The sequence below is a fragment of the Chiloscyllium plagiosum genome, unplaced genomic scaffold (assembly GCF_037043375.1).
Source record: "Chiloscyllium plagiosum isolate Xiang-an unplaced genomic scaffold, Cpla_swu_hap1 HiC_scaffold_19, whole genome shotgun sequence".
Classification (NCBI taxonomy): Eukaryota; Metazoa; Chordata; class Chondrichthyes; order Orectolobiformes; family Hemiscylliidae; genus Chiloscyllium; species Chiloscyllium plagiosum.
The window spans coordinates 25,940,954-25,962,319 of record NW_028270157.1 but is presented as its reverse complement, the minus strand read 5'-3'; the positions used below and the strand labels follow the sequence as shown (position 1 = coordinate 25,962,319).

Genomic DNA, 21,366 nt, shown 5'->3' with positions numbered 1-21,366 from the left:
TTTTAAGCTTGTAACATTCATAATTGCTGCCTTGACCTGACTGGGGAAGTAACTTTTATGGAATACAATGTCAGATTTCACTTAGGTTTTCTTGTATATGTCTTCACTCATTGTATTAAATTCAAAAGAATGCACTAATCTTGGATAGTGTTCTGGAATAAACAAAAATAGTACACATCTCACCTGATTTAAAGGTCTCATCTGAGCTTAGTTAGCTAAACCTCACAAAAAGGCTTAGAATTAACAGGAGATTCAACAAGGAGAGACATTTTGCCTGTCTGAGGAGTCTAGAATTGAGGACCATTGTCTTAGGATATGGTGCAGAGGTTTATTAATCTTTGGAATTCTCAACACACAGGATCTTGGAGGCTCAGTTGATGAGAATATGCAAGGCTAAGATTGATAGAGTTTTTTTGGACACTAATTGGAGAATATGGGAATAGAACAGGAAAGTGAAAATAAGAGAGAAGAATAGCCATGATCTTATTGAATGACGAAGCAGGCTCGAGGGACCATTTGACTTCCTCCTGCTTTGATTTCTTATGCTACATGAAAACAGGCCTCAGCATGTAAAGCGGACACCTTGACTGTTGGCAGAATGGGTTCTGCATATGATGGAGATTAGAGTCAAGATTAGAGTGGTGCTGGAAAAGCACAACAGGTCAGACAGCATCCAAGGAGAAGGAAAATCGACTTTTCGGGCAAACGCCATTCATCAGGAAACTGCTTCGGATGCTGTCTGACCTGCTGTGCTTTTCCAGCACCACTCTAATCTTGACCTAATCATTGCTGAGCTGTATCTGGTTCAGGCGGCAAATGGCAAAACTCCACGCTTGGACATTCACCCCTTTTACACTCATTCACTTTGTACCTAATTTAAATAATTTATCATTATTACAATGCATAGTACACACAGATACTGTAGGATTTCATTCATTTTCACATTCAATCAAAGTTTAAAAAAGCTTAGAAGAATTAACACATTGCTTAGGCAGTTGTGAAAAGGAGTATGTTAACATTGATTTGATTTTCAGTTCCTGGGTGAAAGATTACAATTAATGGTAAATAGGTTAGTGCAAATAAGTGCAAATGAATAGCACACAAAAAATGTGCTTCACTTTAATTCCAATTTGAATAGAGTTAATTTTCCAATAGAATGTAACTTCAGATTCATAATTATTGTTCACTAAATGTTACATGGAAAGTGTTATAGTTGATAATTTAGCAGTATAACATAGAACAATATGACATTAAGAAGTAATCTTTTTCGCTTCTTGAATAATTGGCTAAATGCTCAGCTAAAGATTTATATTGTTATCATCAGCCACTTCTGTGAAAAATTCATGCTAAGGCCAACTGACCCCCTATCCAATCATTAATAATTCTACGCAATGAACTGAGGATGAGGCAATCAGAACAGTTTCTCATAGTCTCTGGAATACCACAACAAAGTCAGGATGTAAACGTGTTGAATTGATATCATCTTATAGAGGTGCCGGTGTCGGATTGGAGTGGACAAAGTCAGAAGCCACACAACATCAGGTTATAATCCAACAAGTTTATTTAAAATCACAAGCTTTTGGATTGCTGCTTCTGCGTCAGACGAAGTGCACTTGACTTCTGATTATATCATCTTAGACTGGAGAACTTATCATCAATATTATTGTGAGCATACTCTGCGCTTCATAAGTACAAATACATGTTAGCCTGAAGCTTAGGACTGTATCTTTATGTTTGCTGATGTTGAGGGAGATCAAGGAGAAATGATTATTTTCAGAAATTAAAATCATTTGACATGAATGTTAAAAGTATCAGAATTTGAAAATAAACTTGAGGTGAGATCATTCTGTGACTATTGTAAAAGTTTAGATTATAGCTGTAATGAAAACAGTATATCTTTGCTTTGAAGCTTCATTCATATGGCACAACATAGTTTTGGCTTCCATTTCAAAGTAAAATGGCACTAATTGGAGATCAAAGCCATGGGTAAGGATCAAGCCAAGTAAAAACGGTCTGAATGTGAGGCTTGAAGTCACATGTTTTTCTTGGCTTAATAAATTACTGCCCAAATTTCAAAGTGTTTTGCATTCTTATACTGGCATATTCACACATGTGCATCTTTGATTGGAGGTGACTTTTACAGAGATGAATCATTGCATGAATCTGGTCCATTGATAATGTATTTATTTTGCAGCAAAAATGTAACATATGTCAGCTAAGATTATAAAGTGCAGTTAACCTTGCTAAAAAGGATGTAATGTGTTATTTTTGTTCCCAGAATATGAACAAGCTTGACAAGGTGATATTTAAATTCATGACTACTTATCCTGAGATATTAAGGCTCAACTACATTGTAATGGAAGAGAAGACAGGGACTGTCAGTTTCTTGCTCTGATGGATATTAGTGAATAAGTTGGTTTTACTGCAAGCCAGTAACCTTTGCACTATTATTTTTGGTATAATCACAAAAATAAGCTAATTTGTGGAACTTAGGTTCATAACTTGCTTCAATGAGATTTGAACTTATAACCCAGTTTGCTTTCCAGTAACCACAATACTACTGTGTCTGCACTGATATTCTTTGCCCTCAAATTTGTCATCTGTTTAATTCCAACCTTGTTCTCCATATTCTTTAATATGTCTCTTTTTCAAACAACTATTAATTTCTCTTTTGCGCTCTGCTTCAGTGATGATTTTTGGCAGAGAATTTAACATTGTAAGATGCCTGCTGTGCAAATAAATTTGTTTTGTGATTATGTTACATTTGCTGTCTTTCAAAACGTTTTAGCTGAGCACTCAAAACCCTTCATCACTTTGAAAGACCTTTAACTAGTCAACCTCAAATTTCACAACACCAATGTTCAAAATGTTCGTCAAAGCAGGATGATAGTACATGCAAGTAAACAGACAAAGTGTGGTGAATGAGGCTGGTGAACTACAAGCATGGACAATAATGTGGGAATATGATGGCAGTGGCAAATCAGAGGTGGGGCTTAAAACAGTGATGACTGGGCACTTAAGTACAATGATTTATGCATTCAGTAAAGATATAGAATGAACAATGCGGCAATAATGCTTTGGAGATATATTGTTATATTGGAAAGAGAGAACGCCTTTGAGGGGCCAAGGGCAGAGTCCATTTGGTTGGAGTTGGGAAGACAAATTGGGGGCATTTTATAGGCCTTCAATTAGTGAGAGCGAGAGGGAGAGAGAAAGAAATCTATAGGGGATTCACAGATGTGCAATAACTGTAGACTGGTGGTACTGGAGTGTTTTAATCACCCAGATATTGATTGGAATTATGTTATAGGGTAAGGTAGGGGAGGGAAGGCTGGTGTGCTCAGAACTGTGCTCAGTAAAACTTTCTTGATCAGAATGCTGTCAGTCCAACTGGAAAGGAGGGATTGCTAGGTCTGGTGTTGGAAAGTGATGTGGCTCAATCTACCAACCATCTGTAAGGAAACTTTGGATAAGAGTGATCTTTGTAACATGCAAGTTCTGTTGGCAGTTACAAAGGCAAATGTAATGTTAGAATTCATTTCAAGAGGGCTAGAATACAGATATGGATGCTGAGTCTGTATGAAGCTCTGATCAGACTGCATTTGGAATCTTGTAAGCAGTTTTGGGCCCTGGATCTAAGGCAGAATGTGCTGGCATGGGAGGGTGTCCAGAGGAGGTTTACATGAATGATTCTGGGAATTAAGGGCTTGTCTTATGAGGAACAGTTGAGGACTCTGGGTCTGTACTTGATAGAATTCAGAAGAATGATGGGGGGATTCTCAGTGAAACTTACAGAATACTGAGAGGTCTGCATTGAGTGGACGTGGAGAAGATGTTTCTACAAGCAGGGGAGACTAGGACCCGAGGGTACAACATCAGAATGCAGGGATGACCCTTTAGAACTGAGATGAGGAGGAATTTCTTCAGCCTCATTCTACGCATATGTCTTATGGTCTTATCACTGTATATGAAACTTTAGATTGATAATAGAGATAAACAAGGAACAGTTAAATATAGAGTTTCTAAATTGGAAGAAGGCAAATCAAAGTGAAATGAGAAGGAACCTAAATTAAGTAAATGAGATTGATGAGAAAATCTGTAATGGATCAATCTGCGGTTTTTAAAGAGGAGATCCTTCAGGCTACGTGCATTCCAACAAGGGTAAAAGGCAAGGGAGCCACAAACAAGGCTTCTTAAATATGGTGAAACAGAAAAGGAGGGTGCAGCGAGCATGTCTTGTTGAGATTAGAGCCGTGTTGAATACCATTGATTGACAGTGGAAGGAAAGATAAAAATAAGACTGAAAAAGAGAGATTATGAGAACAGAATGACAGTAAAATTAAAAGGGAACCCAAAAGTCCTATTACAGCATGAAAATAGGAAGAATGTATTAAGAGATGTATTGTTCTACTGAGGACAAAAGAGACAAATATGTTTTCAGGGGCACAGAAAAGGGCCAGATTATTTAAACTTTTTTTTGTATTGGTATTTAATAAGGTAGACAATTTTGACAAAATATTAGTACAAGCAATGACAGTGCTGAATTGTGGAAAATGAAAGGAGAAGTTACTGGAAAGCTGGGTCTGCATACAGAAAGCCACCTCGTCTGGATGGCTGTGTCTCATTCTGCTAAAGGGGCTGGGATGGAAATAGCAGGAATGCTTGTCTTAATTTTTCAAGCTTCCTTACAGATTGGTCAGGCACCATTATACAAGAAAAGATGCAAGGACTGTCTTGACAACTACAGACCAATTAATTTATCAACAGTAGTGGACAAGACATTGAAATCTAGAAACAGGAAAGAATCTTCAGTCACATGGAGACATTTGAGTTAATTAACAAGAGCTAAATGGATTTGTAAAAGATAGATAATACTCAGATAATCTAAATGAATACTTGGGTGAAGTTACAGTGAAGGATATTTACGGTGGATGTTATCTGTCTGGATTTAGGAAAACATTCAACAAAGTACCAGTTAAAAGGCTGATTAACAAAATTGAAGCTTATAGAGTATGAGAGCCCGTATACAATTGGATAGGGGAAATTGGTTTAGATCAGAAAGTAGCATGTTGTCATAAATTGTTGTTTTTTTGAACTGATAGAGCAGTGTTGGCAGCGATGTTCCCTAAGGACCAGCATTTATTATCCATCCATAATTTCCCTTATTGTATTGCTCAGTCGGGAGCTGCTTGGGTTCATTGGGCTGAATAAACTTCTTCTCTGCCATAATTGGATCAATGATTCTTAGTTCTTGTACTACTTTTCATAACCATAAGATCCGATTCCAGTAAATCCATCATGAGTCAATGGCACACCTTTGCCAATGCTTTTCTATCTTTCTAAATGTGACTTATTGTGGCACAATTAAGGTCTGGTTTAAATTCAATGTCATTTTGCATCCAGTTGTAAACTAAGCATTTTGTTTTTCTTTCTTTTAATGGCCTTAAACATGTGTACTGCAAACGTTTAATGAACATTTCATGCATCTAGGTCACTCGGTTGTTTTTTTCTCCATTTAACATCGAATAAATATTACTTTCTGCGTCCTTACTTCCAAATTAATCAATTTATACTTTGCTATGCTGAAATATTACCTACCTGTCTATCCTGCCTGTGGTTTTTTACCAGTTTCCCTATGTCCCCTACACTCTTCTGACACAGCCCCAATTTCAGCAAATTGCAACATTATTCCTGCAATCCTTTGCTCTACTTCACTGCATACATACTGAAAGGCATAACTCTAAAACTGACACTTTTTGTTGACCACTCAGAACATATTTTCATTCTAATAAACTTTCTTGTGCCACTTGTTGCTGCTTTCTCCCCACCAATCATCGTTTTTTGGACAACCAATGTGTTAGTTGGTAATTACAGCATCACGGTGGCTCAATGTTTAGCACTGCTGCCTCACAGCACCAGGGACCAGGCTTTGATTCCAGTTCAAAGTTGCTGTGGTTCTGTTCGTCGAGCTGGAAGTTTTTGTTGCAAACGTTTCGTCCCCTGGCTAGGCAACATCATCAGTGCTTCGGAGCCTCCTGCGAAGCGCTTCTTTGATGTTTCCTCCGGTGTTTATAGTGGTCTGTCCCTGCCGCTTCCGGTTGTTAGTTTCAGCTGTCCGCTGTAGTGGTTGGTATATTGGGTCCAGGTCGCTGTGTTTGTTGATGGAGTTTGTGGATGAATGCCATGCCTCTAGGAATTCCCTGGCTGTTCTCTGTCTGGTTTGCCCTATGATAGTAGTGTTGTCCCAGTCGAATTCATGTTGCTTGTTGTCTGTGTGTGTGGCTACTAAGGATAGCTGGTCGTGTTGTTTCGTGGCTAGTTGATGTTCATGTATGCGGATTGTTAGCTGTCTTCTTGTTTGTCCTATATAGTGTTTAGTGCAGTCCTTGCATGGTATTTTGTACACTACATTCGTCTTGCTCATGTTGGGTATCATGTTGGGTTTGATTCCAGTCTCAGGAGACTGTGTGATATTTTCACATTTTCCCCATGTCTGCGTGGGTTTCCTCTGGGTGCTCCAGTTTCCTCCCGCAGTCCAAAGATGGCAGATTAGGTGGATTGGCCACGCTAAATTGTCCATAGTGTCCAGAGATGAGCAGGCTAGATGGGTTAGCCAACAGAAATGCAGGAATGGGGTGGATCTAGGTAGGATGTTCTTCACAGGGTTGGTGTAGGCTGAATGGCCTGCTTCTAGCTGGAGGGATTCCATGAGGTAATGTTTCTGTTGGTAAGTTTCACTTTTTAAAACATCTCTGCTGAAGTAACAAGGTAAATGTTCAATTTGTCAGCTGGCTGTAAAATTGGCTCACAGAACAACTGCCCACTATAGGAACAAACTGATTTTCTTCTCTAGTTTTATGCCTGAGCAGTAAATTGTGAGTTCAGTAGCAGAATTTACTCAGTTGATAAAACTTTATTGTAAATATTTTAGTTGTATTTTCTTCTCTAAATGATCATTAATTATTTGCTATATTTCATCAGGCCAGCAAAAGACCTTGATCATAGGGTCTGAACTGTTAATAGCTCTCAATTGGGTATATTAAAGCCAGAAATAAAACATTAATCTACTTTATTGTTCCAATAGATCTCTATTTGGCATCTAATATTATGAATAATAATATTGTTTCTCATATGGGACCTTTTCTTGGAACTGGAGTAACTGGCTAGTGTTGAAAGATTTTCTTCCTTTGCTGTTCATCGATGTTCAATTTCTCGATGAAACAGTAACAGAGACATTCAAAACTTTTGGCAGGAAACTGTTTGTGAGGTGAATGAGCACTATGACGCAAAGCACCTTTAAACTTAATTATTTTCTTAATTTGTTTCTAAGAATTCTGTGAAATGCTGGAGAATTATGGAAATATATTTGGAGGGCATGACAAATGATGCTCGTCTTCTACCCTTCCTGCCAACTACGAAACACAATCTCCAACTTCAACTCATCAAACATAGTGGTGCCATAAATGTGGTCAAATGTTTAAACAAAGCTGTGAAACAATCTGATAATATTCTCAGTAGGGCAGCGCATACTTTTTTACAAAAACATTATGGTGTAAGTTACTTAGCCCAGGAAGGGTTCTATAGGTCCTAAATTGATGAGTCTTATTATCAGACTGATAAGAGGCCTGCTAAATTTGGATTTGAAGTGAGAGAAAGATCAATCAAGGTTCCAACTCCTGATGTAAAATGCAACGCAATGCACTGCTGACAAAAGGAAAAAATACAGAAAATTATAGAAAGATCCAGAAGGTTTGGTAGTATCATTGGTGAGAGAAACAAAGTTAATATTTCAAATACAATGTCAGCAATCTGAAATGAATGCCACTAAACCAGCTGTGTATTTACAGTATTTTTGGTTTTTATCCAAATCCTGGTCTACTCAATGGATCCTGCTGGAAGGTGCATGCTAATGCATAAATGGGAGGTGGTGGCATAGTTGCAATGTCACTGGCATTGTAATCCAGTAATCCCAAATTAATGGTGGAGTCGATGGGTCACATCCCAACATGAAGAAACTTGAATTCACAGATAATATTGAATTGAAAAAGAAGTTCAATAATGATGCTGCAAACATTCAATGGACGTAAAAACACACCTGGTTCACTAAAGGGAAGGAAATATGCCTGGTCGGGCCTACATGTGACCCACAGCAATGTGCCCCTAAAATTTGACAACATTCTGGTCGATTAGGGATGGGCTATAAATGTTGGCCTAGTCAGAAACACCTGCATCCCTTGAATGAATTGAAAATGTATGGCATGGGGGCAGAACCTAGCTTTGTTCTGATGCTCTGTACTTGTGTTAGCAGCCTTGGCTCATAAATGATCACCTGAAAAGTGTGGGCACCAAAGAATTAATTGTCAACACTGCCTGAAATCAAAGAAGGAAGGGAAACAGTGAAAGGTGTATCCATGTTTAATGCTTTGAGCACTATAGGTGTTTCTGCTATGCTGCTTAAAAAAACAATAGTGCAATAGAATTTGCACAAAACCTTTGCTGATACTTTGAATCGTTAGGGTATTTTCATTTAAATGCAATTTAGAACACAGTAATTATATCTATAACAAGTAACAGTTTCAGGGAGATGTCCTTCATGTGGAAAGTACAATACCTGACTGGCTTTCCCATGGTATGTGATGCGTTTGCTGCACTGTCCTCCATGTTAAACATCTGGTAGCACTGTCAGCTCTACTATATGAAATGTAAACCGTTTTTATGACACGTGTCTGAAGTCAGATTTCATTTCATTTGAAAACTGTTTTTTGTTCATCAGACAAGCTGGCCTGAATGCAGCAGCTGAGAAACATTATGGATTGGCAGCAGGACTGCGACCCAACGTAAGTGAATACAGCCATAAGCAGAACAGCGACATCCCATGATCAGTACAAACCTCTATATATTACATCATCTGAAAACAATGCCCCACCCCTCCCCCATTAAATGCATTTAAAGTTGCGGTTACACAGCATTATGAGTTTGGGACCAGTGGCACTGCCAGAAAGAACTGTTACATTGTTTGGCTGAGGAACTGTACTATTGAAGGACAGAACTCTGTGTATGCCTACAAGCATGTTCGATGCTCTTTCACCTGATAAAGACTTTATGTAAAAGGATGTTTGTTTTTTCAATTTTGTTTTACAAAAAGAATGTGGTAATTTTATAAAGTGTTTCAGCAGGACTAACTTTTCTAATTTGCCTCAGTTCTGCTCTGAAGTATATTCCACATAATATTGAGCTCAGATGGTGTGAGAAAGCCTCTCTGAGGGGCCTCCTGATATTGAACTCCAGATTTAGATGTTGTCCTGATGCTGGAGTCTTGCTGCGACTTTCATGCTGATACACAGTGGAAACCGCACCCTAAATTCCTAAATCTCTGTTTCAACATTTCAGAACCATGTGGATACATATGAGAAATTCTCATGAGGAATGCTACATTGCAGAAAATAATATATTTCAAAGCATGATATTTTGCACTCTTTTTAATTGGATAGTCTAGATTACAAAGTGTGATAATATTTGCATTGACTACCCCCGCAGATACAGGAACTGTTGATAGGGAACCTGCGGTGAAAAGAATTAGAGTAATAGACTGCTAAATTAACAGTTTGCAAGAAATTATATTTAATTATGAACTTAACGCATAACTCCAGAACTTATGAGGTAAAACTACAGCTGTATAAACACTATACATTAGTGCTGGAATGCAGTAAACAGATACACAATTAAATGTACTTTTATCTATAGTTAGAAGTCATTATTTTGGTCTGAACCACAAGCATTTGTTACATGTCAAGAAATGTTACAATACTTATTCTGTAAAAATCCTTATTCAGGGTTGATCTAAATAGTTCACATTACTTTTAGACATCATCAATGGGAGGCAGTAAAATACATTATTACAGAAAAATGAGTTTTCATACATAAAACTTTAAACTTTTCATGCATAAAACATTAACAACTGTGTAAGTCACAAGAAAATCTGTTATATCGGTGATATTGGTAAGCTGAAGTGCTATTTATAATTTTGATCAGACTTATTTTCATGTTGCGATGTTTGACTTTGAGCCAACATGACAAAACAAGTATCACGGTAGGGTGCTTTTGTGATGATACTCAATCTACATTTTCAAAGGACATGCTTCTCTCGAAAGTTTTGCATGAGGACACTAAATAATTTTGATGTGTATGGCATGATATATTTGATGAAACGTATTATTATGACATTTTGCTGAATATCAACTTCTTTACTAGCTCAATGAGCTTCCTCATGATTATTCAATCGAAACCATGTCCTATTACAGGTTACTCTGAACTTGGAAGTTCACCTAATGTCCTGGGTATATTTATGTAGAAATTGTATTTTCAAAATTTTTTGTTGTTGGAAATTTTCAGGAATATAAATCCAATGAGAAAACCAATATCTATTCTGTATGTGCTAATGGGTTGGCAAGTGGACTGTGACTGGTAGAGGCGTTGCCATGGGCAATGGATAAATTAATGATGATTGACAGTTAACAATCAGGCTTGTTTAAATTTTAAATCAGCAGGTTCAGGGCCAACAGCTGCTCTGCCCTCTGAGGGTTACGTCAATGCCAAATGATATGCTGATTTGTTCATGTCCAGCTTTTCCAGCCTCTGATATACATGCACCTTGGAGGTCTATGCAGCAATTGGTTTAGTTAGAGAGAACGTAAGTGAGGACAGTATGCTCAGAAATAGATCAGCAAATGTCTGTCACCTTGAGTTGAAACAGCCATAGTGTGCATGCATATTCTTCCTATCAAACATTTGACCTTGTATATTGACATATTCAGCTTTCAGTGTTGCAAGTGCACCACACTACCAGCTTGACTGACAATCTTAAATTCTTTGCACACTCACGATTATCCAGCAAATGTTCTTCACTTTGCAGAATCACATCTAGTATTATATACCATGTTGCAAGATTTACAAATGTGTGCAAATTGGGTGTGGTCAGTACCTTGCATTTTGCAATAGCCAAAGCAATATGTTGCTCGTTATAATTCTCCAGTCTTTGGGATGTATGGCCTACATATTTGGCATCATACTGGCTGTAAAATTCATCTCCCACATCATGCATTTGTGTAATAGGCAGAGTGACTTGTTTGGCTTGATGGCAGCATCCTGCGTTTTTAGCAACACTCAAGTTCCTTACTCCCAAACAATTATTTTTATATTGTTAAGCAGCTCCCTCCATGTATTGAAAAAGTATTAATTGGTTTACCTCCAAGTTATGAGGTGAATTTGTGAGAAAAATGTTTCAAGAAATATTTGTCTTCCTCCAGGCTGTTACTCAATACTTGAACAGATGTCAGTCACATGCTAGCCTCTTAGCTTGATTAATGAATGTGGTTAGAATCAGGATAAAGCAGTTAGTTGCTGCCAGGAGGCTTTAGACTTTATTGCCTAAAATATTAGGAAGGCTGACATATTATGCTGAGGGCAAGTGTCCATCAAATTGCAAAATGAATCCAATGTGACCCATTGCAGACATTGAATTGCTGGCCATGGCTTCTTCCTCACTCATGAATATTGTGTCATGAATGGGCTTTAGTCAAGAAGGTTTTGATAGGAGTAGGCCTTTTTTTATTATTTATATTTTAGCTGTCAGTAGCATCTCATTTGTCTCTGAAGTCTGTTTAAACTTCCATCCCGTATATTTCATGAAAACAGCTGAATGTTGGTCATCTTAGCATTGGCCCAGTCCCAAAAACAAAGACTTGCTAAAACATAGAACATAGAACAATACAGCCAGAACAGGCCCTTCGGCCCACGATGTTGTGCCGAACATTTGTCCTAGCTTAAGCATTTATCCATGTACCTATCCAATTGCCGCTTAAAGGTCGCCAATGATTCTGACTCTGCCACTCCCATAGGCAGTGCATTTCATGCCCCCACCCACTCTTTGGGTAAAGAACCTACCCCTGACATCCCCCCTATACGTTCCACCCTTCACCTTAAATTTATGTCCCCTTGTAACACTCTGTTGTACCCGGGGAAAAAGTTTCTGACTGTCTACTCTATCTATTCCTCTGATCATCTTATAAACCTCTATCAAGTCACCCCTCATCCTTCGCCGTTCCAATGAGAAAAGGCCTAGCACTCTCAACCTATCCTCGTACAACCTATTCTCCATTCCAGGCAACACCCTGGTAAATCTTCTCTGCAGCCTCTCCAAAGCTTCCACATCTTTCCTAAAGTGAGGCGACCAGAACTGCACACAGTACTCCAAATGTGGCCTAACCAAGGTCCTGTACAGCTGCAACATCACTTCACGACTCTTGAATTCAATCCCTCTGCTAATGAACGCTAATACACCATAGGCCTTCTTACAAGCTCTATCTACCTGAGTGGCAACTTTCAAAGATCTATGAACATAGACCCCAAGATCCCTCTGCTCCTCCACCTTACTAAGAACCCTACCGTTAACCCTGTATTCCGCATTCTTATTTGTCCTTCCAAAATGGACAACCTCACACTTGACAGGGTTGAACTCCATCTGCCACTCCTCAGCCCAGCTCAGCATCATATCTAAGTCCCTTTGCAGCCAACAACAGCCCTCCTCACTATCCACAACTCCACCAATCTTCGTATCATCTGCAAATTTACTGACCCACCCTTCGACTCCCTCTTCCAAGTCATTAATAAAAATTACAAACAGCAGAGGACCTAGAACTAATCCCTGCGGAACTCCACTTGTAACTGGGCTCCAGGTTGAATATTTATCATCTACCACCACTCTCTGACTTCGACCGGTTAGCCAGTTTTCTATCCAACTGGCCAAATTTCCCTCTATCCCATTGCCTCCTGACTTTCCGCATAAGCCTACCATGGGGAACCTTATCAAATGCCTTACTAAAATCCATGCACACTACATCCACTGCTCTACCCTCATCCACATGCTTGGTCACCTCCTCAAAGAATTCAATAAGACTTAAGGCAAGACCTATCCTTCACAAATCCGTGCTAGCTGTCCCTAATCAAGCAGTGTCTTTCCAGATACTCATAAATCCTATCCCTCAGTACCCTTTCCATTACTTTGCCTACCACTGAAGACTAACTGGCCTGTAATTCACGGGGTTATCTTAGTCTTTCTTACCTCCAAATTTGATTTTTCTCCCCTCAGTTCCCTCCTTATTGAACTTCGTTCTTTTAAAATTCCATCATAAAAGAAATAATAAATTTACATTTGTTTGATATTTTAAATGCAGGCATGCTTCCCAATCAATAATTACTTTTGAAGTGTTACTGTTAAGCAAGTAAGCACAACGAGTTGCAGGCAGCAATGTCCCACATACAGCTATGGCTAAGCAAACAAAGTCTGTCTCAATAATATTGATGAGGATAAATGTAGCCAGGACATTGAGTAAACTTTCTTGCTCTTGTTGAATACTAACATTTTTTTTTAACTTTTTCACTTGTATTCGTCTTGCATTTTCCTTGTTCTTTACTCATTTCTATTTTCACTGATTTATTGGCTTCTTTTATCCTTCATTTAAATTTTATACTCCCAATATCACCTACAAACCTGTCTATGATTTAATTTAGGTGGCTGTCTTTAGCTTAGTGGCAAAATGTTAGCCTCTAATTCAGAAGATCACTTCCCACTGGATCCTATATAATCTGGGTTTACATCATACAGAATTGATAGATTATTACAGTTTTGGTGATCCAACTTTTAGATGAGCCGTTAAATCAAGATCCCAATTTTCTCCCACAAAATATTTGAATTTGGCACTAATTGTCATAAAACTGACCGTTTCCCATAAACAAACTGTAGAATGGCAGAATAATGTCATAATAATGAGTTTTTTTAGATTAGATTAGATTAGATTACATTACAGTGTAGAAACAGGCCCTTCGGCCCAACAAGTCCACACCGACCCGCCGAAGCGAAACCCACCCATACCCCTACATTTACCCCTTACCTAACACTACTGGCAATTTACATGGCCAATTCACCTGACCCTGCACATCTTTTTGGACTGTGGGAGGAAACCGGAGCACCCGGAGGAAACCCACGCAGACACGGGGAGAACGTGCAAACTCCACACAGTCAGTCGCCTGAGGCGGGAAAGTTTTTCTGAAATAGTGAGAGGTTTACTCCACATTAAAACACCAGCTTGTATTTATATAGCACCATAACATTAGTAGAACATCCTAGGACACTACACAGCAACATTATCAAACATTAGAGTACTGATTGCAGCTGACAAAATGTGACCAAAGCATAAACTACATCATTTTGCAGCACTCAACATGTCTCACATAAATGATTCTAAAATTTACAAAATAAGATTTAAAAACTGGGTGCATACACTGCAGTTATCCAGCACTAATGTTGTAAGAAGATCCTTCAAGGAATTAGTAGTGAAGTTACGACAACTACATGCATAGCATCAATTTTATATAAAGTAAAGAGCCACACTAAAAGCAATGATGCACTGCAACAGAACAATGAAAGAACTAAAGAAACTGATATCAGAAGTTTTATTGTATTTCCTCTGTGACTTTTTATATAACTGTCTTTCTGTTGAGCATTCAACCTTTTCCCTGCAGTCTACATGCACATGATTTTGAACAGCTGCATTTGGAGAAACTGTTTCTCCAACATCTGCTAATTTACTTTCTCTTCTGTGCCTGAAAAAGAACACTTTGAAGTTCTGTCTGAAATGCATTAAGCAAAAAGTTAAGTGTATTCTTACATTTTGTTTTTGTGATGCCTACATTGAATTCAGTACTTTTGAAATACCCTCCTTGTGCCTTTAATGCCATGACCCAGATAACATATGTGTGTTAATGGAAAACCAATGTATTTGTACTTTTTATCTGAAGTATTGTGACAAACCTTTGCTTCGCCCGTCAGAACTATGTGGGTAGTAAAATTTTTCACTGTAAATTGTTTCTATCCAATGTCATTTCATACAAACAATCACAGGATACTAAGTCTAGAGTTACACCTTCAGGCAAAGCACAAAAATTATAATAAAAAGGTCTGCATAGTTTGTAAATCTCTGTGGTCAGTGGAGCTTTGCAGACTGGAATCAGTTTGTTGCTATTCAAATTTGTTGAATATTATATCGTTTGTATTAACAGAGATGCCAAACATGGAATTCTGTGCATGCCAGACTGACAATTACCAGTTATTTTTGCATGACTCCGAACATTACATTGAGTAACAAATATAGAGCCAGATGGAGGTTGCCATGCACTATGCAGAAAGAATCAAAATCGTAATAAAAAAAGTTTTAGGTAGAACATGATTGATTTGACCACCCAGAAATGGACTTGGCCAAGGCTATCCGGCATTTGACTGTCAATCAGTAGCCGGAGGGACTTTCTGACCCCTGCACCTACAACAAATACAACTTAACAGTTGGTTAATAGTTTATTTACCAAATGGCACAAACACAACAGAATTTAATAGATTCACGTCATTAACATTGATCCTGTACAGCTAGAAATCAATTATGTTGTCTCATTATATTTGTGTATTCTAGTCCCAGTTTATATTTAGCTTGATTAGCTTGTGTAAACTAATGCCTAAAAAGTGTCACCCCCTATCTAACCCCGGTTTCATTCTGAGGTTGGTTCTCTGTGTCTATAGCTGCTATTATTTTGGGATGGACATAAAAGAATCAAAAAAGACATTATTTGACAACAGACTCTAAGTTGACCTAACCATCTTGGATTTTACTTGTCTATATGATCATTGCATAGCAGCAGCCTAATGATTAATTTACTGTGTTGTGGACCTCAAGCTGTTCATGAGTTTGGTATCTTTTCAGTTGACGTTGCATTTGTTTGCTCTTTAGCTGATTTTATAAAACATCTCATCCACAGGAAGTGAAGCAAGCCTTTTGATCATTTGACCATAAAAGCTGTAGGTGGTGTCATTTTTTAATATAAGTCTAGCAGTAGTGGATTATTGAACTCCAGCATTAATGATTGGTGGGAGTGAAAAGTTCCATAAGCTGCATTCAATAAAAAGCAATCTGTTTGAGAAACTTCAATATACATTTATTTCCCATTCTATTGCCCATTCGTCTTGTGACCTGCAAAGCATACAAACATAATGAAGGTGACATATATCCTGAAGCAAATATAATGTCAGAGATTGTTTGCAAAGAAAATGAATGAGCAAATCAAGTTGAAAGGAAGGCTCTGTGAATTGTGTATGTGATCAACAGGGTTTCCTATTCAGTACTTGGATGGTTAGGCATTCCTTTTGACAACTTGTCTTAGCCACTGAAGATGCATGGCAACAGAGGGAATAAAGATGAGAGAAATGTTTTTGGCTGGAGGTTGTCCCAGAAACAAAGTTTTTTGTGGAACTGAAGACTAATGGTTGAAAACCAAGACAGTTGTGTGAATGTCTCAGATGTGGTCATATCCTTCTTCATAAACCAGCAGGAAATTTGGCTGCATACCAACTCTTCCTATCCTTTTTGACAATGAATAAATATGGTTCACCCAAGTATATTAAATGAATGAAATTAGAAGCAACTTTGCAGTTGTAACTCTCACCTCAGACTTCAAGTGCTGTCATATCACAGGATACTAAAAATAATAGGCACGGGTGTTACAAATGTTTGAAGTAATTTGCTATTTTTTAAAGAGATCCCTTGGATGCAGATGCCTCCAAATGCAAATGATGAGGATTTTGGCAAAAGTAGCAGAAACACTCTTTATATGAAATTTCAATTTTCTGAGCTACACAACTGTGTTGATATGAAGTTTGATAAAGCTGCCATCAGGGTTGTGCAGTTCACATGCCAATGTTTGTCAATAACAAATGAGGTAACGAACCAGAACCATTCTTAGATGTTATACAATCTACTGCAGGTGATTCTTTCAGCCATATACATTGGACACAAATTCTTGAAGGAGTGGGAGAAATTCCTAATTTCTAATTCCTAATTGACCAAATAATTCCAAACTAACCTAACCCTAACCCTATCACAGATCCTTCCCGTCTGCCTGGGTGCAGAAGCAGCCACAGATTGCCCTGCAGAACTAGTTCCCCTCACTACTATGATAACCTAGCTGAAAACTTTTGAATTTACCTTCTTTCGAATATGTTAAGAGCTATCTCCAGCTGTAGTACCATCTCTTTTAGTCAAATTATATTGCAGCCTATTGCTCCTGTCAGGCTGGAAGACCTATACTTTGCCTTCCAGTTGGCCTGTTTCAAGGCTGCTGATGAGATGCCTTTGCTAAAGTCACTGCTGGCGAGTGTTTAGACCTTTGTTTCCAGTCCCTGGGCATTGTTTCTGTTCCTGTGTCTGGTAACAATGGGGCCAACAAACAAACTAAGGAGCCACTCACATTGAAGAATTTTCTCAGGTGGCACACAAGAAAGTAAAAACGTTGATTCCACTTCACTTTTTTTATTAGTTTCACATACAGCAAAACCGATTGTGATCATGTATGTGGGATTAATGTGAAAACTGAAAGACCATAGACACAACATTTAAACAAACACTACTTTTAAGAAAGTGGAATTTTATGATTATAGACAAAATTGACATTCCACAACACACAACATTAGTTTTTCAGGGCAAGAGATCTTGTTAAGCAGTAATTAAGAACTTAGTACATTGTTAAATACTTAACTACACATTATTTCATATGGCCTAATCTTTCAAAAGGTTTTTACAGCAGCACCAGCAGCAAAATAAAATAGTTCATGCCAATTATAAGTGATTTCAAAAGGTTTCCATCTGTCGGGAATTTAACCAAACACCATGTGCTACAGCAAAGAATTATATACAGCAACATCTGAATCTCTGTATTTATTAGCACATGTGATGATGGTAAAAGTTGTTGTCAGTTTTACACTTTTAATTCTGGCATTTGCTAAATGTTTTACCATCAATACAACAAATTCTATGGACTCAAACCTACCATGAAAATGAATCTATGTGCATTCAGCATTTATATTCACCTTTACCCTTCAATGGCTTGTACAACTTTCTGGTGCTTTACAAAATGAAATGTTGAATATAACAGCAGCTTAAGACGTAAGACCATGCAGCATTGCACTTACAGTACAATCACTGGCTTTGACATATCATAGTTTTATTCCCAGGGTCATTTTTGGAGTGATGAGTTATTTTTAAGATAATATTGGTCTTAAATGTGTGCTGTTTAAGAAAATACAGATCACTACCCTGGAGCCAATTAATTTTGAATTCTACACAATAGTATTTGAATTAAAATGTTCATAAACTGATCTGGTGAAGAATTGATTCATATAAGTAATTGTTCATATGACACCCCTCTCTGTACTCACTATTTTTTCAGTATGTCTGATTTCTCTCTAACACCATTCTCTTTTCTGAAAGTACCCTGTAGCATTGATGAACCTGGGAGCCATTCTTCACCTGAATGGAAAGCTGCATGAGGCTGAAGCTAATTACCTCAGAGCTCTTCAACTCAAGCCTGATGATACTATTACTCAGTCCAACCTTCGCAAACTGCGGAACATCATGGAGAAACAAGGCTTGAATGTGCAAAAAAAAAAGACCTTAAACAAATAGACTATTGAAATATTAAACTAGAAGGAATCAGCAAAGGTCTGCAGGCCGTATATCTTTTAGTTGCTATACTGGCAATGGCCTCCAGACTAACCACACTGGAGTTTGCAGAATCAATGGAAAGGCATTTGGTTACTATGGGATTTGCCAGCTGCACTCACTGACCGAACATAGCCAGAAGCTCTTGCATCTTTCTAAGCAAGAGAGGGGGTGTTCCACATATTTCTCCAGCTATAATTTCCCTAATTGTTTAGAAGATTTAATCAAAAATGATTTTGTTCGAGATCTGAGCAGTTGTCCAAATGATTAGACTCTTGCCAATCCACTTGGCGTACTAGCCTTCAATAATAAACCAAGGTCCAGATGAGCTGAAAGCAGAGAGGAGATCCCCATTTCCTAGGTAGGCCAATTGCTACATGCCTTTTGTTTCATCTGGGGCATTTGTGGGTACTGCCCTTTACAAAGTTAATAGAAAGCTCCCAGACAGATGGAAAACTGGTATTGGAGGGGTTGAAGGTGGTGGATTTGACAGGTCTTTGCTGGAATTCTGTCAACTCTGATTTAACAAAAGCTTGGTTCCCCTTGGTTCTGCCTACCGGCAGATAATCAGAGCACTTAGTAAATCAGATTAGTGAATAACTAATACTTTTTGGATGATGATTAATATGGTTAACAAATTATTTTTCTCATTAAGAACATGTCAGTCTCAATCCCCGCCACTGAAATACATTGCCTTGTTCACATAGTTGATGCTGAAAATATCCTTCCATCTGCATCTCTGAATAGCTGGTTACTTGTGCTATAACCGACCACTTAATTATGAGCAAGTTGCAGACAATGCACAGTGCCCATGGATTTACCAAATTATTGAAGATTTTGTGAATAATAGCAGGTCCCTTTCAAGGCTAATGTAACTGTGGAGGGTTCCGATAGGTTATCAGTACAATAACTATCAGAGCTTAAGGTCGAGTATTTGTAAAGTGTGCCCACGTCTGCATAGGTATCTTTGGTGTTTGATATGTTATGTATCGTTCTGAAGTACTGTAAACAATTGTGCATAGACAACTTTGATGTTGGTTTTCACAAAAATGATATTGGGCCATTTCATTGACTATGAGTTACTGTAATTAAAAGGGAAAGAGAAAGAAAACATTAAATTGTATCTCAATCTCCTGTAGCAATAGCAGAATACCTTTATAAAATGTTATTGAATTCAAATTCAAAGACATATTTGTTGGTACTTTACAGGTAAAAGGAAATAAATCAAGACCTGCATTTGTTCTACTAATATTTCTATTTCAGTTTCTTTACATTTGTTATCGTTCTAATAACTGAAGACATTCAGTTGATTTTACTGGCCATACTAGAGCAGATGTATTTTCATGACTTCTGAGTCACAACACAAAGCCATCACTTTGCATCCATACTTTTCTCATTTAAATCAAACAGCAGGGACTTTTTCTTCTTTTGTGTGATTGCGTGGCACAAGTGACTAATTGCTCTGACTTTGTTGGCATTGTGTTGTAGCAATGATTCATTCATGGGTCTGTCCAAGAGTTAAGGGTGAAACCTAAGCCATGTGGGGGGAGAATTCCTCTCTTCCCAGCCAATGCTTTCAGGTTCTGAGAAAAGCTGATAATTATTACATTTGTGTTGCTGCTCAGGGATTGCATACAGTGGAGTAATTCCAGATGGTGCTAAAGAGCACAGGGCGTGTTTACTAAATTAAAAGTTTTATTTTTTGAAATTGTTCTATTTGTATAAATTATCCAAATTTGTAGATGTGTTTCCTTTTGTATAACGACTGTGTACATGCCAACACACAAGCTTTCCCCAATAAAAAAATGCAGTGATGGAAAACGCGACTCACGAGTGTTTGTGGTTTTTATAATTATACTTCACGGCATACTGTTTGACAATATTCCTTGCAACAAATGTTGCAAAGAAAAAAAAATACCTAACATAATTAAGCAGAATAAGAATGGCTTCATTAAGTGAAAATCATGCATGACAAATGTATTAGAATTTTTTGATAAGACACCACACAGAATAGGTAAAGGGCAGCCATTAGATTTAACATTTGAATTTCCAAAAGGTGTGCAATAAGATACCTGCACTTTGGCAGGATGAACACAAGATGTTATTTAAGTGGAGAAAGACTTGCAGAGAACTACAGCAAAGATGATCTTTGGGAGTTCTCATGCATGAATCACAAAGAAAAGCATTCAAATATAACAGGTAAGAGGTAAAGCAAATGGCCTTTTATTTCAAAGCAATTGCAGTCTAAAAATAGGGTGGGCTTTCTAAACACCACATGACATGAATTAGACAACACCTGAAATACTGTGAACATTTTTGTATCACTTATCTAAGGAAAAAATGTACTGGACCAAAATAAAACCAAAGAGCTGTGGATGCTGGAAATCTGAAACAAAAAAACCCAAAACTTTCTGGAGAAACTTAGCAGGTCTGGCAGCATCTGTAGAGAGAAAGTATACTTAACATTTCCGGTCCAGTAACTGTTGTTCAGAACTGGTAGGACTGTGGAGGCAATGGCCTACTTGTGCTATTGCTAGATTATTCATCCAGACACTCAGCTAATGTTCTGAGGACCTGGGTTTGAATTCTGCCATGTCAGAAGATGAAGTTTTAATTCAATAATAATTTGAAATTAAGAATCTACTAATGACTGTGAAACCATTGTCGATTTTTGGAAAAATCCATCTTGTTCACTAGTGTCCTTCAGGGAAGGAAATCTGCCATCGTCCCTTGGCCTGGCTTACATGTGACTTCAGAACCACAGCAA

General features: G+C 37.9%; 1 protein-coding gene across 3 annotated transcripts in view; it reads left to right on the top strand.

Moving 5' to 3' along the window:
• LOC122559738 (protein O-mannosyl-transferase TMTC2) overlaps positions 1-20,425 on the top strand; it is a 181,199-nt gene extending 160,774 nt beyond the window's left edge. For all 3 annotated transcript variants that reach the window (XM_043709687.2, XM_087997148.1, XM_087997149.1), the window contains exons 11-12: positions 8,774-8,837; positions 18,369-20,425. In XM_043709687.2, coding sequence (XP_043565622.1) covers positions 8,774-8,837; positions 18,369-18,563 — 259 coding nt within the window. In that variant the 3' untranslated portion in view covers positions 18,564-20,425. The remainder of the gene's footprint in view (positions 1-8,773; positions 8,838-18,368) is intronic.
• The last annotated feature ends 941 nt before the right edge of the window (positions 20,426-21,366 follow it).